The sequence below is a fragment of the Callorhinchus milii genome, unplaced genomic scaffold (assembly GCF_018977255.1).
Source record: "Callorhinchus milii isolate IMCB2004 unplaced genomic scaffold, IMCB_Cmil_1.0 Scaffold15, whole genome shotgun sequence".
Classification (NCBI taxonomy): domain Eukaryota; kingdom Metazoa; phylum Chordata; class Chondrichthyes; order Chimaeriformes; family Callorhinchidae; genus Callorhinchus; species Callorhinchus milii.
Window position 1 is genome coordinate 9470004 of NW_024704756.1, and position 20885 is coordinate 9490888.

The window sequence follows — 20885 nt, forward strand, 5'->3', positions numbered from 1 at the left end:
AGAACAGGTCCTGTTCATATGCAAGTATAGAATGGTTTAGCTGTAGCTGAAGAGTGAGAAAAAATATATTTGTGCTACATCTTTCATACTCTAGGTAATGTAGACTTACCACTGCTGGTGATGGTACGTGGATACTGGCTACCGAACGTGGCCGAATGTGATTGGCAAGATGGCAAAGCACCACTCCATCCATTAATGCTGCACCTACATCTTCTGGCAACATTACTTTCAATCTCATTTCAAGGTTCTGTTTAAGGAAAAAAAGATTTAAATGTTATCATACCAAAATCAATCAATGCTAAAAACTGTTGCGTAAACAGGAATGAGAACAGCAGTCTCATGAAGCATTCAAATTGCTCCAATTGAGAGATCAATCAATGATAGTTGGAATTGACTGCTGTTGAGGAGAGATGACTGGCAAAGGAGCCAGTTGTCTGCCTTCTATCGGTATGTTCTAGCATCTCTTCTCAACCAGATTTCAAAAAGCAGTTTTTTTTCCATAAGGAAGCTTTAACAGTTCAGCTGTGTAGTCTTCAGACACTCAATAGCTATTCAGAAGCAGATTACCTAGGTGGCAGACTATGCTCCAACATAACAATAATAATAATCCTTGCATTTGATATAGCGCTTTTCACGTCAGGAGGACGTCTCAAAGCGCTTCACAGAACACACTGTATAGTATATTTGTGGGCAAACGTGGCAGCCAATTGCGCACAGCAATGTCCCACAAACAGTCGTAGATTGAAAATTACCAATTTATTATTGTTTTGGGGGTTTTGTTTTGGAGGGATTATTATTAGGCGTGTGGAGTAAGGAAACTTGCCCAATTCCCCTGCCTGGAATTGAACTCAGGTCTCTCGCTTGCAAAGCAAGTACTCTAACCACTGAGCTACATAAAATGCTGATAGCAATAATTTACGAGTCTGCATATTTGCGTACACTAATAGAATACTCCAATTTATTGCCCACTTCATACCTAAGATGAATAGCATTTTGAAATATTCACCTGTTTAAGATGTTTTATTACTTCCAGTTCCTCTCTTATGTGTTCCATTTTTCGTCTTATGGTAAACCCTGGATCCATTGCTCCATAGTCCTTACGAGATTGTCGGGTGAAAGCTGTTTCATGTGTTTAGGTATACACAAAAGGAAATTTTGAAATGAAATCATCTATATTTATAAATCTCTCTTCTCAGTTGTAAAGCAACATAAAACTGGTTCCTCAGAAACAAAACACAGGGAGAGGTGGTTTTAAAGCCCAGGGATAAGCACATTATTGAGAAGCGCTGTTAAAGGTTGAAAATGACTCATGGAACCATACCTAATTAAATTTTAAAAAATCAAATATTTTTAAGGGTGGAAAAAAAATCGGAGAGAAAAATTGTTGCATTTATTAATTTGGCCAACTAAGTTATAATCTATTTTTGTACATGCATAGAAAATGGAATTGCATTTTAACAAAGGAATGATTCTCAAAGGAAAGTATGGCCTCTTTAGAATAGAATGAAGCCTTACCAGATCTAGGCTTGAGACCAAAAGGTATTGATGAAGTCTGGATAGAGAAACCAAAAGGTTTATCATCGTCCTGCAATTCAAATCAAACACATATTAGGATACACCGTTTTCTACACTTTCATATGGCTAAATTTTTACAACTTCATGGTATTCTCTGAATGGCTCACACATAAAGCTTTTTCAATACCTTTTCCTACTGTCCTAAATTGGCAAAACATGCACAATATTCATATCAACACTTTTTCCAAATAAAGGGTTATGGCCACGTAAAATTATTTGATTTAAAAACTAGTAGATGCAACAAAAGTACATCTAACAAAAGAACTGCAAAGCAGTATTTGACTGACCATTGAAAAATGTTAATATTCTTTGTCAAAACTAGGAAGCATGTTGCTGGTTTGAGGCAACAGCGAGGAACTCAAAAAGAGAACAAGAAGGAAAGAAAATTTATCAAAAGATCTGAAAAGAGTTGCGATGTTAAGATTACAACAATGTTTCAAAAAAGGTACGAGTTTTAGGGATGGTTTCTCTTTCTAATACATTTTCTGTTTAACCTACAAGGAAACATGAAACTGAGACAATAGCAGCAGCAGCCATTCGGTCAGGTAGTGAGGACTTCTCACTAGTAAGAGCTCAAACTTGCACTTTCAGATGTCAAATGACCAACCAGTGACCATCCCGGGGTGGGGGGGGGGGGGGAGCAGAGTCTCCTTTCGAGTTCAACTGGCTCCAAGGTGGCCTGCTGGGTAAAGGAATATCAGAATCAAATTCATCCTCTGTAGTCCAGATGTTTTTTGAGCCACATGGATCTGCAGTACTCAAGAATATGATGACAGACCAGCAGCTTGGCTCAGCCACAGGACTTGGAGGGCCAGACTTACTCGAGGCGGTGATTTTTCCCACTCAGCTCCCATTAACCTTGCAATCCAAAACCATAATGGGTAGAATGGTGCGAGCTGGACAAGCAGTAGGAAGCTTGCCAGATAATGCTTTCAATAATAAGCAGTTTTAGCTGGTTAAACTGCAGCAGTATCCCTGCACACACTGTACCCGAAGCCATGGCTCTTGCCAACCTGTGCCTAATCTTCCCTGAAATTAAATACACTGGATACATTGGACAGAATATGCATTTCATCGTGGAACACTGACATTTGCACGTTTGGGTGGCATACTTGGGACTGATTTGGATTCTCTTACTCATTATGATGGGTTCAGCGTGAACAGACATCAAAAAGAATTCCTACACGGATTCCATAATTAATGAGTTTGGCAAGATTGAGATGAAGAATGACAAACACAGCAACAATACCTCAAATGAATCACTGGGTATGATCTGAACTGGAGGATGTGAAGGTATGAATGATGTTTCGTCATCTGGCTAATGGAATGAAGATTGAAGATTTAATGCTAAGAAAACAAAACATCCTTGCATTTGACATAGCGCCTTATCACATCGTCTCAAAGCGCTTCACAGGATATACTGCAGTGAATGGACTGTGTATTTTGTGGTTGGAACATGTAACCTTTTACTAAAACAAATCCATGTTATATCCTTACATACCTTCCTTGTAAAGCAAATTGGCACAACCAATTATGAGGTGTTTACAATATCAAGGAATGCAAATTCATAAAAACAACAAGATTACATTTGTATAGCGCCTTTCATGCCTTCATACAAATTACATTTGTATAGCGCCTTTCACGCCTTTGAAGGATAGGGAGCCAGTGGAGTCAGGGGAGAGTGGGGGAGATGGGGTCACGGAGATTGGTGCAGGAGAGGACACGGGCTGCAGAGTTCTGGATTATCTGCAGTCTGTGGAGGGAGGAGTTGGGAAGGCCGACAAGCAGGGAGTTTGCATAGTCGAGCCAGGAGGTGATGAAGGCATGAACAAGAGTTTCAGCGGCCTAAGGGGTGAGGTAGTAGCAGAGTCAGGCGATGTTACAGAGGTGAGGGAAGACAGAGCGGGTCATGGCTTGAATATGGGGGAGAAAAGACAGTTGAGGGTTGAACAAGACACCTAGGTTCCTGACTGGCTTGGTGAGTTGTAGTGTGCAACCATGGAGGTTGATCCTGCCAGAGCCTGAGGTGCTGAGGCGCTGGCGCGAGCCAATCATGAGGGCCTCAGAGTTGGAGTCATCTCTTAATCTGACTTATTACTAATAAAAACATGATGATTCAGTGGTTTAACTGATATTATATATACAAAGTTTATTGAACATACTATGAAAACAATCTTGCTTCAGACCATCTGGCTTTATACCCAAAATTCCAGAAAAAAATATGGCAAATACTTACTTCATTTTCAAATTCGGACTCCTCTTGATTCTTTCTGGAAGATTTTTGCTAGGAGGTTAGAGAGAAAAAGATATAGGAAAAGGTAAAAAGGCAAGTTACAAATTTAGACAAAAAAATTTACACTTTGAAATCCCTCCACAATCATGTCTCACCCTACTTCTGTGACCTTCTAAACCCCCACTCCCTCCACTCAGCAGGCACTGGCCTGCTTCACAGTACCCTGCCCAACCCCATTGAACCTTCAGCCTGTCACCCCCCACTCTCTGGAACTCCATCCCAGATTCTCCTCACCATGCTGCTTCCCTTGCCTCTTTCAAGGCCAGTCTCCTCTTTGACCGGGCTTTTGGTCATCTTCCACCCCAATCCCCTTGGCCCTCACCCCTTCCAAATCTAATCTCCAGCTCAGGTGAAAACCCCTGACTGTCCAGCACCTTCAGATATCCTGCTGAGGTGAAAGCTACTTATATAAATACAATTTGTTGTCAGTCACCCCACTGTACCCCTTCACTATACTCCACCCATTCTATTGCCCAGAGAAAAAGTATTGTATAGCTACTCCCTGAACCCTTAAACTAATTAATAAACTATAGAATATTCATTCATCTCCAATATGCAACCTTAGCTTCCTTCCCTCCAACTGAAATTCAGTCTGTACATCTTTAATCTCCAATAGTGTTGAATAGAGACTTATCCAGTTATTTCTTTTGAAGGAGTTAATCTGCACAGCATCATTGTTTTTATTGTAAATCTGTTAACTTGTAATGTTTCAATGTTAGCGACATTTCAAATTTCTCCTTGTATCATAAGGCAAATGGCATAACCAATTCCAAAGATTTAATTATAGAAACAAGTGTCATGTACTTCAGAAATTCTAAAATAATTTCATTGTTTGAATTTCATGAATGATGTTAGCAACAGAATGTCTTTATACCTTCAAATGGTCCTTTCTAAGTTTGTTATGCCGTTTTTCCTCATGATGCCATTTTACATGTTGCTGAGTCTCAGTCCAATTATGCTCTACATCGGTCATATTTTGAGATTTTATTTCAACTTTGGCAGAAGAACCTGAAAGCTGGAAGGTACACAGAAAAGCCAATCAACAGAAATGTAGTATTATATTAAAGCATTTGATTATAGCATAACATTGAGAACATCTAAAAGTTTATTTAAAGTATAGTGACGATATGTAGGTGAACACTGTACCACACCAGCGTCCCACAAACAGTCATGAAGTGAATGGCCAATTTTATCTGGTGGAGTGTTCGCAAGGACAAAAACCTTCCTCTTTCAAATAGGTGGGGTATTAGGGTGGCTTAAGATATCATCTGAAGGTTGCATCTCTGACAATGTAGCACTCCCCCAGCAGTGTCCTGGAATGTAAGTGAACCCAAAGCCTTCTGACCAAGAGGTGAGAGTCATACCAATTGAGCCAGGATGAAATGTAGACAAAATTACGCAAACTATTTAAAATGTAAAAACCAAATTCAGGAGAATTTACAGCAGATTATTATTGTAATAATCATTTGATATGGAGCTTTATCGCCTGCATGTCTCAAAATACTTCAGGATTTTCACTGTGACTACAGTGACTGTATTTGTAGTCGGACACTTAGTTGTTGGCATTGGAGAGGCTACAGTAAAGACAAATTAATAAATACAAACAGGCACTACGGTTATAAGGATAGGTTACAGAAGTGGAGACCTTTGAACTGAAGAACAGTAAATCTAGCACAGTTACAGTAACAAGAGAGTTTGATTCCTTTTACTCTGTTCCAATCCAAGGGGAGCAAAAGCAAAGGCCTGACACATTTTAACAGCTACATAGAATCGCACAAAACCTAGAACTAAATCCTAGCTAATCACTCAACCTTCCCAATGGCAGGTGACCTAATCAGAAAGCAAAATATGAATATTAAAATGGCATAATAACTTAGTGAGAAACATAGTAAGAGTTAAAATTAACAATATAGAAAATAAAAATACTACAGCTTACCTGACAGCTGAATGGGGATCCTGATGACATTATTTCATCTGCTGACCTACTGGAAGAAAAAGTCAAATATTTGTCACAAAATACATTTGGACAAAATGTACATAACACTACTGACTAGTCCCACTATAGTCAGCCTTGGCAGAACATTTTTNGTTAGGCAAAGCCACACAACAATTGTGGCCTTTCTACTTCAGTTTTCTTTCTCATCGCTGAGACTGCATTCTGAGAGTGCAAAATATTCAGTTCCCTAGCATTGAGACATCCCTCATCTTGATCAAGGCATAATTCAATTTCAACAGACAGAATGAAGTTTTATGTTAATAGATATGTTCAACAGCACACATTAAATGCAGGATTAGATTTATGTACATTAAAATTCTAAGTCACATTTCAAGGGCAACATAATCTATTTATTTGCTATTTAGAAAACAGCAGTAAATTGATATGAAACAGCTTTTAGTTAGGTCATTTAATGAAAATGTTGAAGTTAGGACAAGAGGCAGGACTGAAATCCAAATGAAACTTTCCAAAGGAATAATATAATGATGTGCTGCACCTCCTGAATTATATGTCATGGACCATTATTTAGACATAGCTAGTGGAGTACATGCTAGTGGAGCTCTGAATCCAAATTCCAGTGAAATAATATATATATATATACAAATATACACACACACATACACACACACACACACACACACACAAGTCATGATCTTAGGAGAAAAAAAACAGCACATGCCCAATACCCTAAAGTACCTTCTATCGGATTCTGATGTTTTCTTTTTTCTGTCCCTTCCATTGATCGAAGATGAATGAGTAAAGAGTCTGCAAAAATCAAAATGGCCAAAAACAACACCACCCCCTCAAAACTGTAAATATACACCTTTACGGTAAGACATCATAGTTTTAGAACTAAGCATTATTATCCTTCCGTAGGTACAAAAAGGCAGCCGGAAAAATGCAATACATTAATTTATAGTTAAATATTTAAGAAGTTTATGCTTTTACATAACATGAGTTCTCATAATAATCCAAGTAAACCTGGCCAGAAAATAAAATCTATTTACTTAAGAGTCTTGAGAATTGTTCAACCAAAACGTTATTGTAATAAAATGTTAGTTTCCATTTCTAATAAACCAGAAAATAAAGCAAATGCAATTCTTTAATTTCTCTTCCTGGCTTGTTTCGGTTTAAACATTTCTAATTACTATAGGAAAGTATTTCAACACCGAACTTTAAAAGCTTTGATATTTTTAACGTTTGGATAGTCAAAACAAAATTGGGTTGGACTGCACACATGTTAACTGAATTGATAGAATAGAAACATTGAGGGTTTTTTTTGTTTCACCCTCAACAACAGTATTTTGTTAAACAAAATATAATTGTGCTTATCAATAGGACAATGAAGGCCCCTTAATACCAAAGAAATTTAAAGAGAGAAATGGAACCGAAGTACAGTATTAAGGCAAAGTTGTAGAAAAAGAGATAGGAGAGATGGTTTGCTAACATTTTCCAAACAGTGTTCTATATAAGGCAATAGATTAGATGAAATGAAATAGTGATGTTTCTTTAAATTCAAGTAAAAAAAATCAGAAAACAGATTACTTGTATTTGCCCATCTAACATCCCATTTATCACAAAAATCAGAATACTGCAGTTTTATATAACTAATTAAACTAACTCAACTGATAAAACAGTGAGTTGATTATCTGAGAATACAATAGAAAATCAATTTAGAAAAAAAATCACAATGCCTCATGAGCCACAAATGAGCTCGACTTAATGAGCTCAATAAAAACTTTAAGAGACTATTTGAAATTGTAACTTCATTTCTATTTTATTCAGCTACCATGAGCCCAGTTGCGACAGTCAAGAAAGACCTATGCCAACATCTAAGCTGAAGAGGTTTAGTGGTAGCTGAAGTAAAGTTTAAATTATAAATAATTCTGTGAAATGAATTTGTTAAGGGCTTTTCTACTTCTGGATCTTAGCAATCAATGCTTGATTAGCAACGTTAAGCCATAACCTGAATACACTTTCAAATTTAAAATTCCCCAGAGAAAGAGAGTATTCAATGATTGAGGCCACTGGTTCAGTGTCATAGAAAAAGATATTAGACGGATACTGTCAAATGTTAATTCTTTGGGTTTTCTCCTGGAAATTGTATATATTCTTGTTTTGCCCTTTTCAGTTGGTTGCAACCATGGTTTGGAGCCTTCCAAACAACAATCAAATCCCTATACGATTTCACTTTTTAAAAGTGAGCATGACCACATAATTCCAGGAGCCTGAACAGTATAAGGTTAACACCAAGTTATGGCCAGAAGCTAATACAAAATCACTTCACTCTTCCTTCAGATTTACTTGGGGTACCAGAAAGCCACTTCAGAGCTCATTTTGTTCTATAAATGTACCTGGATCCTGGTCCTGTTGCCCTTCTTCTCTGGATAAAGTTTTCATTGAATGATGCTTTAAAAGTTAATGGTCTCCGTCTGTATTCATACACCATAAGCATCAATCATCCCAAATCAGCCCAGGAGTAAAAGGGATTGGGAAAGGACATGGAATTGTTAGCAACACATGAAAGGAACTAAAGACTAGGAAACTTTTTTTAAAAAGTTTAAAACATCCTAGTTGTGTTAAATTGCAAAGACAGGGGTAAACGATGCACCATCACAACCGCCCTGTGCTCTAATCTAAGTCAACAGAATTAGAAATGAGAAAGAAAAGCTGGTGGAAAGAAAAAGAAAAATATGAATAAGAGAAAAGAGATAAAGGTGTCATATTATCCTCTCAATATGTACAAATTATATCCAATTACTCATATACAATATTTACAAATAATTTAGCAAACATTTAAATGTAGTTTTAAACTCTTAACTGATCACTCTTAGGAAGGTCACAGAAGAAATAAACATGAAAAATGCACAGAATCAGTTTGTACAAATTTGATTGTATTCAAATTTGACACAAATTCCAATTTCATTGGAATGCAATTAAGCAGGCATTAAAAAAAATTATGTGCAATATAAGTAACTTACTGAACCTCTCAATTAGATACAGGTATTACAATTAAACAGCTTCATAAGATTTTTTTTAAGTCAATCAAGAAGCATAAATATATGGTCTACCTGGTTTGTGGTTCTTGCTGCAACAACTGAGCTGCTATTTTGCGCAAATCAGACACTTCTTTTAGCTCGTCGTCCTCTTGTACCATTTTCCGAAGCTCTTTAGGTCTGCAAAGTCATATCCAGAGGACATTATTTTGGCACAATGTCTACAGATATCAAGGTACAGTATGTTGCTCAAGTTAAACAGATCTAAGGAAAAAAAATCCTCATCAAGAAATTTACTACATGTGGCTGGCTGACTGTGCTCATAATAAGGCGCATTACAAGAATACTGTGCCAAAAAATTATAAATTCTCTACTATAAATAATTTTGGCAAGTCAATAGAGAACTTAGTGTGTGGTCTATACAACTGACTGAAAGAAAATTGGAAAAAATAGCAAACAACTTCTAAAATCCCCCTTCAGCTTCCAGTTTTGTTTGAAAAGAGCAGACACATGAAGTTGGACGTCAGCCTAGCAGTGTTGCTAGTTAGTAGCACTCTCATCTATGAGTCTAAAGCTTGTGGGTTTAAGCCCCAAATCAGATCTGAACTCAATCTACACTGATATGCTATGCAGCTCTGGGACTGCACTGCACCGTTAGTGGTGTCGTCCTTCAGATGAGATGTTAAATCAAGGTCTCCGTCTGATCAGGTGGACTGTAAAGATCTCATGGCATTATTCCTCAATCATCCAAATAGTCACCAAAAACACTTAAATTGCCTGCATCCTTAGTGCTGCTCTGTCTGAGATCAGTTAATTTAGAAATTATCAAGGATTCAAATCAAGAACTTCATAATCTGAATGGTACAGCTAGTCAGCAATTACAGCTCAAGCCATAAGCAGATGTTTTTCAACTTGGGTGATTGTCCTTTTCGAGGCTAAGGGTGAATGAAAAATACATTACTGTAAGATTATTTTTAATGGATGAACCATTCATATAAAGCCAGAATATTTTTATTTTATACAAAATTGAATATTTGCATTGTGTGACCTCCCTTGCACCAGTAAAAAAATTCATACCTTGGTTCACCTCCCCAGTAATCCTCTTCCATGAGCTGTGATTTTTCCGACAGCTTCCCTCGCTCCTACAAGTCAAAACATATCAGTGAAATCTGTAGTAAATAATTCCGGTGAAAACTCAAAACAGCTGCCTTGCAAATAGTCAATTTTGAAATAAAACTATCCAATATAGTGTTTGGACTACCAATAACAGGATTCCTATTGTCAATTTGCAGAATGAATTTGAACTAATTACTTTTTAAAAATTAAAATTTCCTACAAGATTTCATGCAAGTTTGTGGTATTTTGTAAGAGAAGACAAAAGAAGCTTTAAGACTATCATACTTTTAGCTATTTTTAATCTAGGTATCTGCACTGCTGCAATCTTCTGTCAGCCTAATTTAATCGACTAGAATTTGAATCATTAAATTTGTAATAAAGATAAGGATTCTTTTTTAAAGTTCAAAAGACTCGTATGCATTGATTTACTGAATAGATTAAGCCATAAAATATGTAATTAGTCACACATATGAAACCTGTTAGTAACCCTTTCTCTTTAAATTGGTGAATGTAATTTAATGAGCAAACTAACATCAGCAAATACCTACGTATTTATTATTACCCATTTAGCATGAGAAATTGTTAACCTATCACATAATAATAAGTATTACAGTGGGAAAAGTATTCAAGTGGCAAGGTCCAGAGCCATAGTTTTGATTGCGTGTGCGTGTATGTTGTGGGGCGAGGGGGTTGAGCGAAAATTATGTTTTCAGCACATCAGTCACACTGCATTATCCTTCAATGAACAAATAGCAATTCAATAAACTCAACATGTATTCTATGCACAGCTGTAAATGCCTTACTTTTATGTAAGTCACAAATTGAGCACTAAGATGCACATCTCCAGCTTCAGAGGGTGGCGTTTCCTCTTCTTCTGGATTGTTATCAATAAAGTCTACAGGTTCCTGATCCAAAGAGGCTGAAACACAAGGTAGAGAAGTATTCAAAATGCATGACAGTTCTCCCTTAAATTTTAAACGTTGTTGTGGCTTACTTTGATTTCAATTACAAAATTGTACAGATCAACAGAAAATATGTTTTTAAAAATTTTGCTTCAAAACCCAGAATGCTATCATAAAGACTTCAATTTACAAAAAGGTTAGAGAAGTTTCCAAACAGATTCAAAATCAGTTTTAACAGCTTTGTAAAAAAGTTAAATTTGAAAATCAAAGACACATCCATGATGTTCTTACTTTTCTGAGGGTCAAGTTTACTCCCTATTAAATGATTGTCTAATTTCAGAGGAAGGTCCTTGGCTATTTCAGATAGCTGAGAATGCAGGCTGATTGTATCATCATCTGACGGCTAAACAGAAACAAATGTTAGCACCGGGTCACAAAATCAGAAGAAACATTAAAACTAAATATTAAAAATTACCATTAATTATGGGTTTACAACATTTAAGATTTAATAAAAACATATTGCCCTTTAGTCTTAAATCACAATCATTTCTGAATTAATATTTTGATCCTATTGAAAGCCAGTCTTCTAGAAGAAATATTGTACAGCATCAATAACATCTGAATGCCACTGGTATAGTACAAAAAAGAGGTGCACTGGACAACACTATTTAGCATGTGCTAGGAAATGGGTGAGAATCCTGGAGAGAACAGCACTTATTCTCTACTGCCACTTGCAGGACATTGCTGCTAAAGCAGGCAAAGAATTGTGTTTAAAGATATTGTCATAACACGGATTCAGCAATTATAAACTCGCGTGGATTGCAGTAAATGCACCATTAAGCAATCTCATCTTTCTCACTCTTTTTAACATCCATTTAAAAAGGGAACAATTGGCTAAAGCCCTATACGTAGAAAATGGAACAAACCATCACTTCATACACCACCTAGGAGTACGGTACTGAGAACCAGAAGAAAACTATTTATATGAAAAGATAACACTTCTGCAAATTCTAGAAAGTATGTTTTTAAAAAATGCATCCAAATGTCTCACATTCACCAATGCATTGCTGAACTAATGACCAAGTTAACATTCAGATTTTAAACCATTTGTTAAGGAAAATGTTTTCCTAAAAAGCAAAACCTAAGCATGCCTTTCATCTTTCATAGAATATTGAACGAGAACAGCTACACAATTCCGTGGGAGGAGAGGGGAAGAGGACATTAGCACCAGACACTTGCGGGAAGGTGACAAAAAGCAGAAGTAACTCTTCCTCCAGAAGCTTTCTGCTCAAGTGTTTTGCTGCATTGACTAATTAAGAAATCTGAATTTACTTCTAGATTAACCAATGGAGTGACAATATTTTTACAATATTCTGAGGTTACTTCACACCTACCTCTGGAAAAAGAGGGGAAAACCATAAAAAGAAAATTGAGCTTAAGTAATTGGTTGAAGAACTCACTTCAGTGGTGGATAACCGTTTATCTCCATTATCACTACCAATGCCCGAGTCAGGGCCATGACTCTTAGCTGGATAAAAGTCTTCCATGCTGAAAGATAGTGATTAAAAAAAGTTAGAAAAGCTAAGTCTTATCTCTTAATACAATAAACAAATTATTTATAATTCAAGCTAGTCCAGAAAATAAGCTATCAATCCCGTAATACAGAACAAAGAAAATACCGATTATCCAAGGTATTACTATCAACATTGTTCCTCCAAATTTTCCTCACAATCTCGATAAAGCACATTACATGACCCCTGGCAGAGAAGACAAGTGTTGTTCTATTCCCAACTCCTCATCAATCCCACATTGTGTAAACTTGTCAAGTCATTTTTAACAAACTTAATATTGTGAAATTCCTAACCTCATAGTTTTCCCTTTATCCCACAAGTTTTTAAAATTCAAGCTTGGAGCCTATTAAACTATTTACGTTTCTCAGTTACTTTCTCCAAATTTTGTTGTGTAACGTAAACATTATGGGCATTGATCATTCACCTAGATTCTCAATTCAAAGAAAACCCTCTGCATTTGTAAATTCTGTTCACATCTAAGCTACTATGCCTTGACTGAGGCATTATTAAGTCACCTGTCCGTGAGAGGTTGAGGAAGTGCTCGCTTATCCAAAGATGGAAGGTCCAGGGAATCTGGCTTCTTGTCTATTCTACATGATTGGATGTTTAGATATTTGAACATGTGCACTTTACCCTTCAGACAAATCTGCAGAAAATTAAAAAAATTATATTTTCACACAATTGAATTCAGTACATGTACAGTAATTCAACAACACAATCTTCAATTCAACTAAAAAAAGTTCTTAAATTGATATCAAATAAATGTTCTGAAAAGTACACATACTTGATAATATTATACAAACCTGAGCTGGAGGAGATTGCATTGGGTTGTTATCTAATATTATAATCTGAAGATATCTCAGCTTTCTAAAACAGATGGGTATTTCTGATACTTTATTGCAGGAAAAATCTAATTTTACCAGAGGAAGTTCTGCTAATTCTGGAAAAGAGAGAAATATATCAGTAAGCACTTGAAATAATGTTTTAGTCTTTTGGAGTTGGGTTGAAGAAATGTATTTAAATATTATCTCCTTACCCTCAGGCAACACTTGCAGATGATTTCTTCGTATATTTAATTCTCTGAGCGAATGAAGTTTTCCCATTTGTTGAGGAAGAATTTGGATTTCATTACAGCTAACATCCTATGAAAATACAAGTTTTTTTCATTTATATATAATGATTTGGACTAGAACATTTTACAAATACATGTACAATTTGACATTTTCATAAAGGCATATATAAACAAAACTCAATGTGTACATTTACATTCTGTCTTACTGAAGGGAGCGGTTTTAAATTTGTCTAGTAGATTTGAATTCTGCACATGGATGAATGAATCCATTTTCTAATTTGCTAAATTAATAGGTTTGGAGATGTGCCAAAATGCATCAAGTAAAATATGAATGAATACTGATAATTATGAATAATAGACTGGCATACAAACAGATCTGGGAGATTTCTTTTGTGACCCTCTATGTTGAATGAAATACTCAAATTAAACTTCACAACTGATTTCAGAAGCAACATTAAGTCAAACATTTATTCAATTATTTTATTCAATGACAATCATTCCTAAAAGTTTAAACCTTTTTGGTCTATAATTCAATGTACTTGTTACATTCAGACTTAAAATGACTGAAGTGATACACAAATAATTCCATCTTTCAAATTTAGCTAAATTTATTGGATTTAAAATATTTAAGCATCTATCACAAGAATAAATTTAATAAAATAATGAAGTACCTTTGGCACTTATTCAATTATGTTAATTTGCACTTACCAATTCCATTAGGTCTTTAAGTTTTCCAATTTCTTCTGGAAGGGAGACCAATTTATTGTTGCTTAAAATTAAAACTTTAAGTGGAAGATTAAAGAGGTACTTTGGCAATGTTGATAGGAGATTTCGACTTCAAATAAAGAGAAAAAGAAAAATACATTCAAATGCAATAATGTCTAATACAAAATTAAGACATTTTGTGTAGCCATTAGTAGTGGGGAACACCAACACAATGCTTAAACCATAAAGGCACCAACATGTTTTTAGTGCCTTAAAACGTTCATTTGGAGAATACCATGAAGGTCTAAAATGGGCAATGCTCTAGGGTAGTCCCCAATATTAAAATAATATCGCAGGAAAGTCAAGAAATGTGGTATGAAGAAAAATATTTGATTTATTTTATTGAAACAACTAATCACAACAACAAAAAATTACATTTGTATGTCACCTTTCACGTCAGGATGATGTCCCAAGGCACAGGACAATCATGGATTTGGACCAGAGCACAGGAATGGGATTAGGAATAGTAGGGTGACTGAAGGCGCGGTCGAAGAGGAGGGTGCTTTGAAGGAAGCAAGAAAGGGAGAAAGGCGAAACTCCAACTATGAGTTGGACTTCCAAAGGGTGGTGGTAAAGAGGCTGAAGGTCCAACCGCCGACGGTGGGGCGGGCCGGGCGGGGGATGTGGAGCCTGCTGACCGCATGGAGCAGACAGTTTGAGATGGCTTTAACAGGTCATGGAGGTAGGAAGGAGTAAGGCCGTGGAGGGATTTGAAGGCGAGGATTTCAACTCTATCCTCTGGGAGATGGGGAGCCAGTGCAACCAGGCATGGGTGGGAGTGATAAGGTCAAGGAGGTTGGTGTGGGAGAGGACACAGGCTGCAGAGTTCTGGATAATCTGCAGCTTGTGGAGGGAAGAGTTGGGAAGACCGACAAGCAGGGAGTTGGCGTAGTTGAGCCCAGTTAAAAATCAATTTTTGTGACAAAATCTAGTTCACTTATATTTGTGTCAGCGTGGAGAGTGGTAGCACTTTTGCCTCTGGGTCAGAATGTTGTGGGTTCAAGCCCCACGTCGGGATTTGGAATCACATAGTTTAAGATGACACTCCAATGCAGTGCTGGGGGTGTGTTGGATTGTTAGAAGTGCCATTCTTCAGATGAGACCTTAAACTGAGGCCCAATCTGCCTGTTCAAGTGGATGTTAAAAATCCCATGGCACTAACTGAAAAGGGAAGGGAGTTTTCTCCCGATGTCTTGGTCATCAAATCACCCAAATAAAATTGATCACTCAAACCATGGCTGCTTTGTGGGACATCGGTGTGCATAATTGGCTGTGTTTGCTCACAAAATACAGTTAATGCACTTTACAGTATATCCTGTGAAGCGCTTTGAGATGTCTCGTCGACATGATAAGATGCTATAGCAAATGCAAGGATTATTATTAGTAGCTGATGAATTTAATAACAGACCTTAACTTGTGTGTATATTATATATATACACAATTCAGTTACAGAAACATTTGAATACTTACCTAATATTTAAGAATGTTAACATTTGTAGATTAACTACACTTTCCGGAATGCATTTGATGCAGTTGTGGTATAAATGCAATGTTTCCAATGGTGCAAAAAGACAGACTTCTTGTGGAATTTCAATAAACCGGTTCTTCGAAAGATCTAAAAGAGAGAAAAATGAAATGCAGCATTTATAGAACTGACTGCTATTGTCAAAAATTGTGCTTGTAATTCATATTTTTATGCCAAACTCAAATCTTTAAAAAATTAGTTTATTTGCATTTCAGTGTCTTAAAACTCAATTGACATGCCTAACACTGCAGGTAACACACAACATATTTGTGTTATAACAGACTTCAATACACTGCATTGATTGTGAGTGCCTTTGTGACAAAACCAATTTGTTTCTTGTAGTCATTCTCCCTATACTAAAATAAAACCGTGCCTCTTTAATGCAGTTCAACAATGTGCTGCTCTAAGAGCCATTTACCACACTGACCTAATTTATTATGACACACACGGATAATGCTTTACTCTCCAGCTGTATAAGGTGACCTATTTATAAAAATAAGATGTTTGAAACATCAGCCTCAGTTTTCATCAAAGCATGTCAATATGTCAATTGCATGTGCAATTACATTTCTTTATTTTATGTGAAGCAAAAAATTTAAAATAAATATGTACATTTTAGAATGTTACTGGCAAAATGACACTCTTGGTCCTCAAAAGGCACTTGACTTGAATTAATATTTGGACTGGAGTGCAGGGTTCCCAACTTTATTAAAAATGCACAATATACAGAAGGAGAAGTGCATTTCAAGTGTTGTCTTACACAGAAAGGACAATGGTGTAGGAAGAAATAAAGACAGGTGTTGCATCTTCCACACCTGCAAAGTGTTGGGGTGGGAAGAGACAATGTTTGGAGTGGTGGAAGATTAAACATGCCTATCACACAGGGAGAGAAAGTAGCCACCGTAACACTGCAGAAGATAGACATTAATCTTTCCGAGATGAAAAGTGGGAAAAATAATTATTTAAGCAGTTGAGGAGGCTGTAAGGTTTATAGTAGATGTCAATGGAAAGCCTGAAGGCTTCCATCAGCATCTATTATAGCAGATGTTATATTGTACGACCAAGTTTAGAACTCAAATGTAAGAGTTATTTCACATTATAACTGTAATAGATTTATTTTTATTATAGCAAATGGAATGCGCATATTTACCTATTAATCATTACGATATCTGCAATACCATGCACTGATATTTATTTAGGCTTGAATTTAACACAAATCTCCAATTGTAAAAAATGTGGGAAGAAAAATAGCAGATTTTTCAAGAATTAAAAGATAAATGAAACATTCAGTGTAATATTAACTTCAAGATACAACACAAATAATTGCTTCAGTTGTCAACCTTTAACCCTTACAGGAATTTGCAGGCATCTGTGGAATGCTGCCAAGCATTAGTTATAATTGTCAACATTATCACAAGAATCAAAGACCTTTTGACGTGGTACCAAAAATACCATGAAGTTACTTATCCCCTGCATGTAGCATTCTTCAATTCTATAACATCTATTAATAAAACTCATAGTTATAGTTAATATTTGCATTAAGTGTATTCTGGGGAGAGAGTGGAAAAATTTTAATTTTTTTAGGTTATCTCAGTTTTCAATACTTCAGAGTATGGAAACCACAGGAATGGTCTCAAAATGAAATGCATCCCCCATGCCTCACTCCTTCTTCCATTTCAAAAAATATCTGAAGACCTATCTATTTCAGCTTGCCTTCGAATAGTTCTGAAATTGGGCTCCCGCTCCATCTTTGTAAAGCATTTTGAGACATTTTCCCTATGTGAAAGTCCAAATAGTTCTTTTTTTGTCTTTTGCTGTACAGGTGACACCCTAATCAATTGGCATTTTTCTTTGAAAATTCATTAAGCATTGTTTTATGCACTGCAAGACATTCTAATTGCACAGAGCACATTGTATTTAATACCTACAGTACAACAGATTTATTCTTATTAGATTGAAAAATGGAACTTATCAGATCACCTTTCTTGATGATGTGATCAAATGTTCAAAATATATCCACTATTTCCTTGAATCTATCCAAAAATTACCAATCCACACCAACTAGAATGAATATACATCGTAAACATCTAGTGTGTGTAAACCGACTTTAAAGTAATACTCATCTATTTTCAAAGCAACATTTGTTTTTCAACATTAGGTAAAATATTTACACAAGCTCAGGATGTTTTCAGGAGGCTTTCAAAACAAATAGGTTTAATTTGCACCAAAGTGTGAAACGTGTGAGATATATTACAGATTTCATTAACACTTAATTGATGCTGTGCTCATGTTTTTAGTGTCAAAAGATTCATTAGCACTGACCAAGTATCTTCAAGTTTTGAATTTTGCAAGGAATACACTGTCAAAAATTATTAAAGATCCATGTATGGTGCCAATATACAGAATAGTCTATGGTCCTTCTCTAGTTTTGTCTCTTGGCCCTTTTCTTAGGCTTTTTACAAAAGATCCTGGGAATTAGAAAGAAAAGATAAAAAAGAAAAGGCACTGAAGCGGATTGTTAGATTACAGTTCAATCTTCACAATGATGAATGGTTCTGAATCAAATGTATTGTCTCAGCTGTTACTATTAGACGAGCTTGGGGAGAAAAAGCCCCTTGAGCTTCCTTCTGCAAAGCTCTTCTGATGAAATATCCAAACTGAATGGTTTCATGTAATCCATTTGTACCATTTATAGGCCTGCTCGCTATGCCTCCTGGTCATTCTTCCTCTTCTCTCCACCCACCCCCCTCCAAAACTATAGACCGAATCTGCTCAAGTACAAACAAAAAAAATTTCCTTGCTGACCAATATTTCAACACAACTAAAAGGTATTATTGTTAAATAAGTAATTACAGAAATCAGACACCAAAATATTGTCCTTTTTATGTTATACTGCACTCTCAATCTAAACAGTTCAGATTTGTTTTTATCTCTTACCTTGAACAACTAGTCCTAGATTGTTTCATATCTTTGACAATTTTAATTTTATGTACAGAAATGTAAACAAAATGGAATCTGTCCAATTTTGACTATGAGCTGCAGACATTAATATCCCAAATTAATTTTTTTTATGATGACTTTGCCGTCTTCTGCACGAAAGCATGACCACATCTCTAAACCAGTTTTGCTTACCATTCTGATAACTCCAATGCAACTCAATATAAAAAGCAGCAAAAAAAAACATCAAATACACTACTTGATGGGCTGTCACTCCTCAACTAATTCAACTCCAGGATGGCTATAAATTCAGTTCAAACAGGCTACCCCTTAACTAGGATAGCCTATTGAATGCAAACCCAAATTTAACAAATTCCAAGTCCACCTGATCTGCAAGGAAGCCTGCTCATGAATGCAGTCAACATATCCCTTCCCTCGTCTATTTGGTCTGGAATTAATCTTACTGCTTCTTTTACCATATTATTTTGAACATCGATTTAATATATAGCTTCATTTCAACATCTTAAAATGTTTAACTCGAGAATTTTACCAGAATAAATTATGACTGATACAATTCTTAAAACTCTTACTCTTCTGTCTGAAAGGGCAAAGCTGAGGGCAAATAAATGTTTGTCAAATCAGACTCATTTTGTATAGCTCTAATTCCTTATGGGAGAGAGAGAAAAAAAAACTCTAAACGTATTTTCAGCCTTCACCAATTGTACTATAGAAAACAATGTTTGTGTTCCCTTGACTATATATTTCCATGCAATGTGCTAGTCCCTGAAATTGCATGCAATCATTCTAGGAAAAAAAANCTTTGATTTAGCTATGGAATATCCATCCTATCACTGGCAAAATTCACAACAGTTATATTTTGTGGAACATGATTTAGCTTCCATTTTCAGTATTACCTAGTGACGAGGACATATGCCCAAAACAGCTATAAAGCAAATGATAAATTTAAAGATTTCAGCAATAGCCAACTGTAGAAACAAGCAGCAATTTGGTAAAAATAGCAAGCAAAATTTGATCTACTGTGGTAATGGTTTTCTGAAGCTATCGGATGTATTCATGCATTCAGTAACATCTTGCTCAGGGTGTTACACTGTAATACCAAAAATACCCTGAACGGATATTCAGAAGGAAGTGGGTTAGAAAACCTAAGTACACTCAAACGTATAGCATACTTTCTAAGTGGAATAAGTAATCAAGGTATGCTAAAAGATTGTCAAGAAATCCAGAAATGAAAAATAGTAGTAAAAATGTTCATTATTTAATACAAAGATACAAGTTAGCACTTTGCTTTGTCATAACTTTGCTTGCTAGAATTTCCTCTAGCTTAACGAACTATGTTAGTTTGTTGTCCTGGCTCTAACAAGAGTATACAGTGCAAGATCCTGGTCCTCACCTTCAAAGTCCTCCACGGCCTTGCTCCTCCCTACTTCTATGACCTCCTAACCCCCTACCAACTTGTCCGCTCCCTCCGCTCAGTGGGCATCTGCTTCACGTCCATTACCTTGCCTGCCCCACCATTGGTGGGTGGGCCTTAAGCCTCTCTGGAATTCCATCCACTCCATTGCCCCCTCCCTTGCCTCCTTCAAGACCCTCCTCTTCGACCGTGCCTTCAGTCACCCTCCTGCCCCTACCCTTCCCGACCACAACCCTCCTGAACCCAACCACCAGCTTGGATGCAGATCCCTGACTGTCCAGTACATTGGGATGTCCTCCTGACGTGAAAGCTATGCAGATATAATTTGTTGTTGTTTTGCTAATCGACTTTCTTAAAGATACACAAATATAAATCTACATTTTAGATAAGCTCCTCAGAACAGTTCTCAAAAGTAGACATTTGAATAATGATGTCAGGGTAGATCTGTTCTTTTGCACGTACCACAATCACTAAATACTCATCTACTTTGCAAGGTTTGTTTCCCAATTTGGCACAATCAGCTAGCAATGAAAATCTACATACTGATAATAGTCAGCCTAAAAACACATTTAGATATTACTAATGTTTGGCTATCTAATGCCCCACCACGGAAGTGGCTGAAAACTACTGTAACTTAATGTTGAATTAACTGTGCATGTGAATACTTCGGTATCAAGAGAATACTGTACCTCCCGGTAGCTTGTA

At 36.3% G+C, this 20885-nt stretch overlaps 1 protein-coding gene across 3 annotated transcripts in view; it reads right to left on the reverse strand.

Annotated features, from left to right (window-relative positions):
• The window catches only part of lrch2 (leucine-rich repeats and calponin homology (CH) domain containing 2), a 31387-nt gene that overhangs the window by 4395 nt on the left and 6107 nt on the right, over positions 1 to 20885 (reverse strand). The window contains exons 2-20 of one of the 3 annotated variants that reach the window (XM_007892254.2): positions 15757 to 15901; positions 14230 to 14356; positions 13486 to 13591; positions 13253 to 13389; positions 12965 to 13095; positions 12339 to 12426; positions 11170 to 11281; positions 10780 to 10895; positions 9938 to 10002; positions 8936 to 9040; positions 8219 to 8296; positions 6561 to 6629; positions 5805 to 5850; positions 4743 to 4883; positions 3812 to 3859; positions 2825 to 2893; positions 1516 to 1585; positions 1007 to 1119; positions 110 to 247 (exon numbers count right to left, since the gene is read on the reverse strand). In XM_007892254.2, coding sequence (XP_007890445.1) covers positions 110 to 247; positions 1007 to 1119; positions 1516 to 1585; positions 2825 to 2893; positions 3812 to 3859; positions 4743 to 4883; positions 5805 to 5850; positions 6561 to 6629; positions 8219 to 8296; positions 8936 to 9040; positions 9938 to 10002; positions 10780 to 10895; positions 11170 to 11281; positions 12339 to 12426; positions 12965 to 13095; positions 13253 to 13389; positions 13486 to 13591; positions 14230 to 14356; positions 15757 to 15901 — 1904 coding nt within the window. Of the gene's footprint in view, positions 1 to 109; positions 248 to 1006; positions 1120 to 1515; positions 1586 to 2824; positions 2894 to 3811; positions 3860 to 4742; positions 4884 to 5804; positions 5854 to 6560; positions 6630 to 8218; positions 8297 to 8935; positions 9041 to 9937; positions 10003 to 10779; positions 10896 to 11169; positions 11282 to 12338; positions 12427 to 12964; positions 13096 to 13252; positions 13390 to 13485; positions 13592 to 14229; positions 14357 to 15756; positions 15902 to 20885 lie in introns of all 3 variants that reach the window. The other 2 variants (XM_007892253.2, XM_007892256.2) reach the window with 2 other exon arrangements.